Source organism: Anomaloglossus baeobatrachus, chromosome 1 (assembly GCF_048569485.1).
Source record: "Anomaloglossus baeobatrachus isolate aAnoBae1 chromosome 1, aAnoBae1.hap1, whole genome shotgun sequence".
NCBI classification, from domain to species: Eukaryota; Metazoa; Chordata; class Amphibia; order Anura; family Aromobatidae; genus Anomaloglossus; species Anomaloglossus baeobatrachus.
In genome coordinates, this window is record NC_134353.1 from 529,360,691 (window position 1) to 529,373,847 (window position 13,157).

The following is a 13,157-nucleotide window of genomic DNA, read 5'->3' on the forward strand; positions in this document are numbered from 1 at the left end:
TAATACAAAGCCAGCTAAAACAAAACAATATACAATTAAAGAAGGTACCTTTTCAGCATTAGAACCAGTTAGGACAAATGTGGAGAACACAGGTAGAGGGTATTTGATTTTGGGAGCCCAAGATTCAATTGTGGCTCCCATAGGAAGGCAGAAAAGAGGGACAGATTCAGGTAGAGGAAACGATTCATAGTTTTCTTCTGGGTATCTGAAGATCATCTCTACAAGAGAAAAAAAATGAGAGACTAGTCAGACAGGAGCATGTTGGTTTGTGTATAGGGTGCATGCTGCTGACCATCAGTGTTCTCTTCACCATATTCAAGATAAATGGAGACTATTAAAAGGATTAAGTTCATTTTTTGTATCATTTCTATTAAGTCTTAGCAGTGATAACTTGCTGACCAGAGGGGGTTCAATTGCTGTGACTCCCACCAATCCCAAGAACGTGGCTTTACAACCTGTTATTGGCATCAGTGGAGGTCATAGTGGTTGGGCCAACACTTATCAGCAAGTTATCACATATCTTTGGAACAGGTGACAACTTGTAAAATGGAAATAATACTTTAGATTTCCATGATTTTAAAAAGGAGCCTCTTTTCTGCAGCTGCGCCGCAAATCACAGGAACTTTGACAGCACCTTTTGTTCCTGCTGGTGACGTCACTAGTGTGGTTTGGCTTCAAGGACTCCAAGTTTGGCTGCGGGGAATGTGTATGCACAATCCTCACTGTACTGTTTCATACCGGCCAGTATCAGATGGGTAGTCTCAGAAAGAGGTTAGGTAACTGAAATAATACTGCAATTGTGGATCAGATTGGATAAATAAATAGAACAATTTTTTTTTTTTTTGTTGATCCACAATTGCAGTATTTATTCAATTAGCCAACCTCCTACTGAGGGGCTATAATATAATTTTTTTTTCTTTGAGTTAGATTGGGCTTAGAAAACAGCTTAAAACAAATATTTTGCATGGTTGCAGTATAGAGGAGAACTATCATTCCTGTAACATCTATGGCTTAAAAGATGGACCATTAGGCATAGGCTGAAAGCCCATACATATATAGTTCAGCGGAGAAGTGAGCACACTTTTTGCCAGTATAACCAATTCCAATCTGGTTGGATCACAGTCCACAGCGTACACTGGATGCAACTGTAAAGTGTGTTTTCTACCACTCATAGTGAACAAAAGACCTTGAAAATCTAGTGGGGTAGAAACAAATGTTGGAGCAGTTTCTCCCAAAAGGTCAATGTAATTCCATCCTTAGAAATGTATGGCATAGGACTAAGCAGTACTCCAATTCCAGCACAGTAATAATCATTGTATAATGAAGTTATACCTCTATTTAAGAGCTCTGTTTTGTAGTCATTTAGTGGCGAGTTTTATTGTTTATTGCCAAGCAACACAAACCTGTCCTGGTCAAGTGATGGACACACTGTAATGAGCCATACACCCTTGTCCATCCCATGACCAGGACTGGTTGTACCTCCTGTAGATGAATAATTAAGGTTGCAATTGAATGATAACAAGAGATCTTAAGAACCATAAAGGGCCAAGATAACATGATGTGGATTTATGGTGCAAATTCCTCACTGCAAAACCAAAGCTGTTTACAGTAAAACTTTTTTTTCAAAACCCCATCCACAAGTAAATGGAAAAAAAAGAAAACAAAAAAGGAAAAATTAAAAAAAAAACAAAAAAACAAAACCCCAACACAAAACCTTTGTGCGGACTCTAAATCAGTAGCATGCTCATCATGAACTGCCCCCTATCCGTGCTCAGTAACGGAATGTTCACACGGTGCATTTTTGCAGTGAAAAAAAGCTTTTCCTGTACCAGCACAGTGAACTTGATTTCTTACATCTCTCACACCGGCCGCTTATTTTTTCCTTGCAGATTTTATTCAGTTTCAAATCTTTTGAGTTTTTGCAGCGTTTTTCACCCAAATGATTGGGGTATGAAAAAAATATAAAATACTAGCAAAAATGCGCGCATTTTGTGTAGTGTTTTTCCTGCCGCAGATACTGAATGTGTGCAAATACCCTAACGGAGTAATTCAAAGCTAAATCCACAACAAAACCCACACCGCATGCAGATTTTGTCTGAGAATCCGTGACCGAACACGTAGCAGAAATTGTCCTGCAACATGTGGATATGCTTTAAGGAATGAATACAAAATAGAGAGAAAGAAGAAAATTATTATTATTTAATATTATAGCGCCATCAATTCCATGGGGCTTTACATGTGAAAGGGGTGTACATAATAGGGACAAGTACAATAATCATAAACAGTACAAGACACAGACAGGTACAGGAGGAGAGAGGTTCTTCCCACAATACACACTGAAGGATTTGTATGGGGGTGTGGTTTAACCTACATATGAAAACTCATTACTCCTTTCACTTGAGGGTCCTGGGACACTTTCTGATGACCCCATTGGGAGCACATTTGTGTGTCTGCTTTACAAACTTACATCCCAGCCTGACCTGACAGCTTGGTTGGAATCTTTCAGCCCTATACATTGTGCATTTTAAGTATCAGATATATCTTTTATTAATACACATTTTGTATTTTTCTCTGCAACAAGTTTTAATTTACTTTATTTTTTTCATTTTGAGATAGTGAGGGTGGTGCTGAAAAAACCCAGAGCAGCCATTCTGCAGTTTTTTGCTTTCACTAGGGGGAGGGAGAGAGATGAGGCGGGGGAGGGAGAGAGATGAGGCGGGGGAGGGAGAGAGATGAGGCGGGGGAGGGAGAGAGATGAGGCGGGGGAGGGAGAGAGATGAGGCGGGGGAGGGAGAGAGATGAGGCGGGGGAGGGAGAGAGATGAGGCGGGGGAGGGAGAGAGATGAGGCGGGGGAGGGAGAGAGATGAGGCGGGGGAGGGAGAGAGATGAGGCGGGGGAGGGAGAGAGATGAGGCGGGGGAGGGAGAGAGATGAGGCGGGGGAGGGAGAGAGATGAGGCGGGGGAGGGAGAGAGATGAGGCGGGGGAGGGAGAGAGATGAGGGGGGGGGGGAGAGAGATGAGGGGGGGGGGGAGAGAGATGAGGGGGGGGGGGAGAGAGATGAGGGGGGGGGGGAGAGAGATGAGGGGGGGGGAGAGAGATGAGGGGGGGGGAGAGAGATGGGGGGGGGGGAGAGAGATGAGGGGGGGGGAGAGAGATGAGGGGGGGGGAGAGATGAGGGGGGGGAGAGAGATGAGGGGGGGAGAGAGAGATGAGGGGGGGGGAGAGAGATGAGGGGGGGGGAGAGAGATGAGGGGGGGGAGAGAGAGATGAGGGGGGGGAGAGAGATGAGGGGGGGGAGAGAGATGAGGGGGGGAGATAGAGATGAGGGGGGGAGAGAGAGATGAGGGGGGGGAGAGAGAGATGAGGGGGGGAGAGAGATGAGGGGGGGAGAGAGAGATGAGGGGGGGGAGAGAGATGAGGGGGGGAGAGAGAGATGAGGGGGGGAGAGAGAGAGATGAGGGGGGGAGAGAGAGATGAGGGGGGGAGAGAGAGATGAGGGGGGAGAGAGAGATGAGGGGGGGAGAGAGAGATGAGGGGGGGAGAGAGAGATGAGGGGGGGGAGAGAGAGATGAGGGGGGGAGAGAGAGATGAGGGGGGGGGGAGAGAGAGATGAGGGGGGGAGAGAGAGATGAGGGGGGGAGAGAGAGATGAGGGGGGGAGAGAGAGATGAGGGGGGGAGAGAGAGATGAGGGGGGGAGAGAGAGATGAGGGGGGGAGAGAGAGATGAGGGGGGGAGAGAGAGATGAGGGGGGGGAGAGAGAGATGAGGGGGGGGAGAGAGATGAGGGGGGGGAGAGAGATGAGGGGGGGGGGAGATGAGGGGGGGAGAGAGAGATGAGGGGGGGAGAGAGAGATGAGGGGGAGAGAGATGAGGGGGGGAGAGAGATGAGGGGGGGAGAGAGATGAGGGGGGGAGAGAGAGATGAGGGGGGGAGAGAGAGATGAGGGGGGGAGAGAGAGATGAGGGGGGGAGAGAGATGAGGGGGGGGGAGAGATGAGGGGGGGAGAGAGATGAGGGGGGGGGAGAGATGAGGGGGGGAGAGAGATGAGGGGGGGAGAGAGATGAGGGGGGGGAGAGAGATGAGGGGGGGGAGAGAGATGAGGGGGGGGAGAGAGATGAGGGGGGGAGAGAGATGAGGGGGGGGAGAGAGATGAGGGGGGGGAGAGAGATGAGGGGGGGGAGAGAGATGAGGGGGGGGAGAGAGATGAGGGGGGGGAGAGAGATGGGGGGGGGAGAGAGATGAGGGGGGGGAGAGAGATGAGGGGGGGAGAGAGATGAGGGGGGGAGAGAGATGAGGGGGGGAGAGAGATGAGGGGGGGAGAGAGATGAGGGGGGGAGAGAGATGAGGGGGGGAGAGAGATGAGGGGGGGAGAGAGATGAGGGGGGAGAGAGAGGGAGAGATGAGGGGGGGAGAGATGAGGGGGGGAGAGATGAGGGGGGGAGAGATGAGGGGGGGAGAGATGAGGGGGGGAGAGATGAGGGGGGGAGAGATGAGGGGGGGAGAGATGAGGGGGGGGATTGGCGGTTTCTTCTTAAGGCGCTAATTGATCAGCGTAAACATAATTTTGGGAGAGGGTTCTGTGCAGATCGTTAACCTCCTTAGATGTCACAGCAAATATTGACTGTGGCATCTAATAGGATAAGCAGCCAGGATAGTAGGCTCCAATCTTGGACGTTAATGCATTTCCAACAGGTGGCACAGAAAGCCTGTTAAGCATTCTAGGGCGCTGTAAAAAGTGCACAAGAGTAGATAACATAAGAAGTCGGTGAAAACGTTGCAGAGAATCAAGTGATCGCTTGATAATCAATAAACAGCAGTGCTTAATTGCTGCTGCAGTCTACATCTCCCAACCCTGACACGGCTGATCTATCTGGCCTTGCCCTACTTTTTCTTCTATTGTGTCATTTCATAAAATTTGATACAACTAATTATTAAAAAAAATAAAAAAAACACATTAATACAAATAAGGAATAATTAAAACTACTTTCTGACCTGGTCTTATGAACAGAATGTGGCACTGTAAAATACTTACCAGCTTTATAAGCAATGGCGTTGGATGCTGGGACAGACTTCTTGTAACAAAGGTATACGCTAGATCCCCACTGCAATGGGAAAAAGTATTTAAAAAGGTTAATAAAACCTTGCACAAGCTGCCAATTCTTCACCTAACAGTAAAATTAACCTTGTTTATTACCCAAGGTACGTTCATGCAGTAATAGAAGCACAAAGATGTGACCGTTGCAGCTTACAACAGATTAAATGGTGCTGGTGGACCCATGGGTCCGTATGCTGCATACTTCAGCCATCAAAAGTGGTAAATAACCATGTGAAACTCTGCAAATTAGAATCTGCTGCACTTATTTTATACTTAAAGGCAATCTGTCACCAGGTATTTGCTACTCCACCTAGAGAAGCATAATGTAGAGGCAGAGACCCTGATTCCAGGGATGTGTCACTTAGTGGGCTGCTTGCTGACATTTTGATGGAAACAGTTCTCTTCAGCAGATTTATCAGTTTTCTGAATATAGAGCACCATGTAACCCCGCCCACACTAATGATTGGCAGCTGTCTGTGTACATTCTACATGGGCAGAAAGCTGCGAATTAGTGATGAAAGTCAGGTTATAGAGAAAAGAATAGGCTTGAGTACCTTGCGGCAGGTTTAGTTCTTCTAGTGACAAAATCACTGTTTTAAGAGCAGGAGATTATCAAGCCCAGCAAGTGACACATCGCTGGAATCAGGGTCTCTGTCTCTATGTTATGGTGCTCTCAGATGAGGTACCCAAAGCCTGGTGAGAGATTCACTTTAAACTAAACAGCAGCCTCATCTCTAACAGCTTTTAACGGTACTTACTAGGTTATTTTATTAAAAAAACAAAAATGTAAGCCCACCTTTAGGGTCAGCACACACGGCGAGTAATGCGGAGCGAGTGGAAAGAGATTAAAAAAGAAGAAGAAGAAGAAGAACGCATTAGGCTATGTGCCCACGCTGCGCAAAATGCGCGGATTTTGCAGCGTATTTCTCGCGGAAAAGCCGCGGATTTTCCAGAAATCTGCAGCACAGCTACTCCCCAGCCATTTCTATGGCATTTGGGAAATGCTGTGCCCACACTGCGGATATTTCCGCAGCGGAAATTGTGTGGATTTTTGTGCGGAAAAATCTGCAGCATGTCAATTATTGTTGCAGATTTTCGTGCGGATTTTGCCTATTCAATTAATAATATAAAAAAAAAAAAAAAAAAAATCGCAGAATCCGCACCTATGAAAAGGTGCTCCGGGGGAAAGCTGCGGATTTTGATGCAGAAAAAATCCGCAGATACAGAGTCCCGTGGGCACATAGCCTTACACTATTATTATTACCATGTTGCTCTATGGGGCCGGTCCCGTGAGCGATTTTTTTTTCCTCACCTCATATCAGAATAAGAAAACAGTTCCAGCATGCTGCAGGTGGAATGTGATCCTGTTTCACTCGCACCCATTCCAGTCTATGCCGGTGAGAAAAACATCACATTGCACTCACATTACAGCGGAGTGCAATGCGATTCTTGCATCAGCCAACAACTGAGGAGATAGGGAGATTAATCCCTCCACCCCTCAGCGCTGGCTCTCCCCTCCGCAGCTGTGGTCTGATCGCACGATCAGACCACAGTCACATGACACTAACATGACACTCGGCTCCAGCGCTCAGAATCGCACAAATGCCCATGTGGCCTCAGCCTTAAGGCCGCTTTACACGCAACGACATCGCTAACGAGATGTCATTGGGGGTCACGGAATTCGTGACGCACATACGGCCTCGTTAGCGACGTCGTTGCGTGTGACACTGCAGGAACGACCGTTAACGATCAAAATTACTTACCTAATCGTTGATTGTTGACACGTCGTTCCTTTCCCGAATATCGTTGCTGTTGAAGGACGCAGGTTGTTCGTTGTTCCTGCAGCAGCACACATTGCTACATGTAGCACCCCGGGAACGAGGACCAACACCGTACCTGCGTCCTCCAGCAATGCGGAAGGAAGGAGGTGGGCGGGATGTTCGTCCCGCTCACCTCCGCCCCCCGCTTCTATTGGGCGGCAGCTTAGTGACGCCGCACAAACCACCCCCTTAAGAAAGGCGGCGGTTCGCCGGCCACAGCGACGTCGCAGGGCAGGTATGTGTGTGTGACGGGTGTAAGCGATGTTGTACGCCACGGGCAGCGATTTGCCCGTGACACACAACCGACGGGGGCTGGTATGCTAGCTAGCGATATTGCTGCGTGTAAAGTGCCCTCTAGAAGCATAACAGCCGGCAGAGTTCTAAATAAGACGAGGATAAAACGTACACTGCAACTCAAGATTAGTTAGTAGACGAATGTGTTCTATGTGGACTTGTCTTTGATCAGACTTCAATAATTATCCTGCAATAAAAAGCTGGGTTTTTTTGTTGTTTCACATTACACTACTGTTACCATGCCGACATATAAGCCACGACAAAATAGGCCTGAGCAATGAAAGGAAATAATATAACTGAGTAAAAGCCCAAAGACATGTTTAGGCAAATAAAATCAAATTCCTCATTTTACAGAGCAAAACTTAAAGCGTAACCACCATTTTACTTTTTATTTCATAAATGAATAGTGCACATAAAAATAAGTAACTCTGTAATATATCTTACCAGACAAATCTGCTTCTTTCTCTGCCAGAACTGATTAATTCTGAGATAAAATCTGTATTCAGTGAAGACTTTCCCATTACTGAGATAGGAGATGGTGGTTGGTGCTAATGAGATTCTATGTAGATAGAAGAATGAGGAGGGGGTGGAGCTGTCTCTAACTCCTCCCTCTGTATCTAGCTCCTCCTCCCATCATAGAATCTCATCAGCACCAACTGCCATTTCCTTTCAGTAATGGGAACGTCCTCACTGAATACAGATTTTACCTCAGAATTAAGACTGTTGGTAATGACTGATCAAAGCAAGTTTCTCTGAGAAGATATATTACAGAGTTACTTATTCTCATGTGTACTATGGATTTATAAAATTAAAATGACAGCTACGCTTTAAGTCTCCAGTAGAACTACACCCATGGGAAATGTTCTCAGACTTGCTTCATGACTACATACTCATTAGCATGTGGACATTGTAGCCTCATCACTCAGGATTCAGACATTTCAGGTTCCTGGCCTGATAACTGCTCATGCAATCGCTGTAGGACGTCACCTTGGCTCAGGTCTTCCGCACTAGATCTGGGAGAGTTTTGTAAAGTGGAACTTTTTAGGAGCAACAACAGTTTACAGAATAGGAGGAGCGGAAGACCAAAACAATCATCTGTCCACACACAACTGAAATGACCATTCTTAAGCTGTGAAGATGAAACAAGAATGTTGAGCTCTGCATAACCCTGCTCATACCACTGATTGACAGCTTATACACTATGCAAAGGAATAAATCTACCAATATGTGGTGAGGGAGTGGGTGGCGCTGACGAATATGGAGGACTAAATGGCAGCAGGTTTACAAATACTCTATTGATAAAATCACAGATTTCTAAACATGAAACTATCAAAACTACAGCAAGCAGCCCAGTATATGACACAGCTGGAATCATAGTCTCGGTCTACATCATGCAGTTTTCAGATTAGGTGGCAAAAACCTGATGACAGATTCTGTTTAAACACATTAACAGAACTTTTCCTCACCTCATCATCGTCATATTCATTTTGCAGAAATTCCACAAGTAAACAAATATATGTGGAAATGCCTTAAAAATTCTACGAGGGTAACAATAGATGATTTTCAAAGCCAAATACCAAAAAGTATTAAAAACAAAGCTGCTTTATTTAAAGCATTGAAGAAAAACAAAAAGCCAGCACTAAATGTGCACTTCAGCACTAAAAATTCCAAACTGTACTTATTATAAAAATTTTGAGATTTTTGGCAAAAAATTGCAATTTCTTGAGCTGCCCCGCCACGTCACGGCAAATCTCATTTGAGGCAGTCCTACACTCAGTCATGGGTACGGGATTGAAATAGACCAGGTGAGTGCTGCTAAGAGCAGTTCTACTATTCATATGTGAGGCCGTATGGCACATTTTATAAAAATATTTTAGTGTAGGACTGCCTCAAATGAGATTTGCCGTGACGTGGCGGGGCAGCTCAAGAAATTGCAATTTTTTGCCAAAAATCTCAAAATTTTTATAATCAGTACAGTTTGGAATGTTTAGTGCTGAAGTGCACATTTAGTGCTGGCTTTTTGTTTTTCTTTATTTAAAACATTGTATACCCAAAAAAAGAGGAAAACGGCAGGATCAAAAACAGATGTAACACAAAGTTCTCAAAAACGCACTGAAATAACCCAAGTAACAATTTATATAAATTGCAGAAATACTGCAGAAAATCTACATCAATAATTCACCAAATACTCATCCTTAACCCCTTCACCCCCAGGCGATTCCCCATTTTTCATTTTTTCCTCCCCTTCTTCTGAGAGCCATAACTTTTTTTATTTTTTTGTCAATATTGCCATATGAGGAACTATTTTTATGTGTGGGATCAGATCGGCAGACATGTGCGATAACCGGAGGGAGGCAACCAAGGGTGTACCGGTACGTCATTGGTCTTAAAGGGGTTAAGGAGATTTTATGCTATATTCCCTATTTGCGGTTCCATATTCTTTCATAGAAAGTTAGTAGTTACATTTTCTTATTCTCTATACTGGTGAGGATTCCAACGGTCACACTTTCTAAGATCATACAGTTGTGTATATCATAAACGACATGCAATAAATGTTAATGATGTAAAGTCTAATTTAAGGTTCATTATTCAGTATTAGATTAAAATGATCCGTCAGTAGTAATCAATCTTCTTAAGCAGTCTATATGGGCATGAAGGTGATAGGAAGCGGAATAACAGGATACCTTGATATCCAATGTTTTATTCCAGAGAAATCCACGTTTTCCTTAATATTTAATCGATTTGTTAAGATCTATGGACCGGAAACAAAAACTCCTTGAGAATCTGTCTCCAGTGCATATCTTACATAGAAGGGAGAGTTGCTAGTGCAAGACATGTAAATCTGGAGAGCAGACTGTCAATCATTACATGTCTCATACTAGTAATGTCGCCTCTCATATAAAATGAGCTCTGCAGGCAGATTCTCAGGGAGATACAGGTCTTCCTCATGGATCTGTTATATAAAAGAAAGACAAGGATTTCTTTGGATTAAAACATCAGCTCACACATCAGGGTTTATGTTTATTCTACTGAATTTGGCCTACATGCCCATAGACTATGTAAGATAGTCACTGGAGAGAAGAAATGTTTCACTGAGGTTGTCAGCCTCAGTGATGTGAACCTGAAAGCATGCTCCAACATGTTATGTGTGGAGAGGGTTAATCGGCCATGATAGTTGTTCACAAACCTAGCCCCTAAAGAGTTGGGTGGGATGGATGTTCACATATCTCCACCCTAGGGTGTGGTAAAATGAAGGCCTCTGGATTCACTCAGTGTATGTGTATGGAGGTGAGCAGTCCTCCAGGGACATGGAAGAAGCTGAACCTTTTCCCTGAACGGGCAGACCCCGCATTTATCAAGGGAGCCAAGAAAATACCTTCTATATGACATAGTAGCTCTGGCTAGTAAGAACTGATTAGGTGTAGGACAGTATCATCAAACAAATCTAGTATAACACGCATAATAACTATGGCAAAAGTGACAATAGCTACTCATGGAGAGCAGTCTAGAAGGGTTAATCATTGTATAACAGGATAACATGATTATTACAGGCTTACTCCCATGATATTAAGCTATCCACTATCTGATATGGATAGGATATAACTTACTGATTACTGGGGGGGCCAACATCTAGGACACCCAGCATCTGCTGCATTCATTATCTATAGAACTGGTGATGAAAACTGAGCACAGCCAGTCCCATAGGTACTGAATGAAGTGGAAGCGGACTATGCGCACCTCTGTTCCATTCAAATGGGACTCTGCAGAGCCTAGTTCCCGGTTTCCAGAACCCAGTCTTCATGACTGCTGTGGGTTCCAGCTATTGGGCCCAAAATGATCATTAATATTTCCTATGGATGGGGAATAAGTTATGATGATCGAACGCCTCAAATATTCGGCTACGCCCATGTTTTCCGAATAGGTCGCCGCTATTTGACTATTTGCGAATATTCGATGCGTAATGTAAGTCTATAGGAAACCCGAATAGTTGCCGAATAGCAACTATTTGGGCTTCCCATAGACTTACATTGCGCATCGAATATTTGCATAGCGGCGATCCATTCGTCGAATATTCGCGAAGCCAAATATTGCCGAATATTTGTGATAGTCGATCATCCCGAGGAATAACCCTTTAAAAACGGCAAATGTTTTTTTGTTGGATTATCAAGGGTAGACATCTAGTTAAAGGGTATTGACCATAAATCAGATCGATATCTCATTATTTCAGTAAGTTTAGTCTTGCTTCATTCTGAATATAGCATAGAAAAGATTTGGACATTATCATTTCAAGGTATAAGGTATAAAGGTATAAATTGCACTGAGGGGTGGTGCATGGCCCCTTATTGTCTTGGGCGTCTTACCATTCCACAGTTGAGGTTCTTGTCAATCTTACAGAAGGTGTGAGGTGGCGTTTCCCCCTTGTTAGTGATGATCACACAGATGTCAGTAACTGCTAGAGAATTCTGAGTGCGATCTAAGGAGGCCCGGCGGTAAGTGATGAATATTCGTGACGAGCTGGTTGAGCTGTTATTGACATTAGCACAGCGTCCATATGGCGTTGCTTGAATGGTTTCACAGCCAGACATAAGGCGTTCTTTTCCTTCATATAGCACACTAAAAATAAGAAAACAGCAATTTAGAACAAATAATTCTGAAATACAAATAACCAATGTCACAAAAAGTCCAAAGAAAGGGCAGAGATCCATCAAGTGTTTGTTATGCACACAGTTTAGCACACTATTCATGGAAGTATTGTTCCCAGTAGTCTGAATCTTCACTTCAGAACCCAATGTATATACTGGCGTATAAGACGACTTTTTACCCCCTTAAAATAATGGCTACAGTGGGGGGTCGTCTTATACGCCGGATATATACCTGGGTGCTGTAGTGCGCCGCTCCACTCCGTTCCACGCTTGGATTCTGCCTCCATAGCGACGAGGGAGGAACTTCCTGTCACCGCTGCTGAATGGCAGAGCGATGGCCAATCAGAGGCAAGCAGCTCTGCCTTGACGTCAGCGCTCTAGCAGGGAAGTTCCTGCCTCGTCGTTATGGAAACGCGATACACAGCCCGGCCCCGTACTGGTATATCATACAGCATATATACTGGTATATATACAGCGGATATATAGCGTATATATAGCAGGGGGCCGCACTGTGTGAGGAGGTGTTTTTTTTTTCACTGTCCAGTATAACCAATAGGATTAGTGCAGTAACGCCAGATTCCCCTCGCATCCATGCAGGGACATTAATGAAGAGCTTACATGCTGGCCCCTGCACTAATCCTATTGGTTATACTGGACAGTAAAAAAAAAACACCTCCTCACACAGTGCGGCCCCCTGCTCTTAGCATACTGAAGCATACTGAACGGGGGTAGTCTTATACAGTGAGTATATCCCAAATTCTATATTTTTAGGGCAGAAGTTGGGGGTCGTCTTATACGCCCAGTCGTCTTATACGCCGGCATATACGGTACCTGCATTCTAGGATTCAAACAATAGATCTATTGCAAATCTGTCTGGAAAGATTACACTGGGAAACGCAATTTTTTTTAGGAGTTAGGTCAGACAACTGTTCTTAATTAATTTTTGGATGCTGAATCCAGAAATGATCTCAGTTTTTCTCTATCACGTCAAGTTTTTGAACTATAGGATTTTTGTCTTCTCAAAAATATGTAAACTACTGTACCTAAAAAGTGTTTGTTTTTTTTAAATAGTACAAATATGAACAAAAAATGAAATATATAAGAAATAGGCATGACAAATATGTTTTTTAGTTGTGACTACTCTTACAAGTTGCCACGTAGCTCGAATTGTACTCAGATAACAAGTCTTATTACAGAAATCAGTGCAATTGTGCTTCTATGGCAGGTAAGTTGAGGAGGAAAAACTTGACGTGATAGAAAAAAACTTACTACATTTTTGGAATCAGCATGCCAATTTTAGTAT

At 44.4% G+C, this 13,157-nt stretch overlaps 1 protein-coding gene across 2 annotated transcripts in view; it reads right to left on the bottom strand.

Moving 5' to 3' along the window:
• The window catches only part of DENND4C (DENN domain containing 4C), a 179,972-nt gene that overhangs the window by 87,518 nt on the left and 79,297 nt on the right, over window positions 1–13,157 (bottom strand). For both annotated transcript variants that reach the window (XM_075316381.1, XM_075316374.1), the window contains exons 3-5: window positions 11,573–11,825; window positions 5,035–5,104; window positions 49–218 (exon numbers count right to left, since the gene is read on the bottom strand). In XM_075316381.1, the coding sequence (XP_075172496.1) occupies window positions 49–218; window positions 5,035–5,104; window positions 11,573–11,825 (493 nt within the window). The remainder of the gene's footprint in view (window positions 1–48; window positions 219–5,034; window positions 5,105–11,572; window positions 11,826–13,157) is intronic.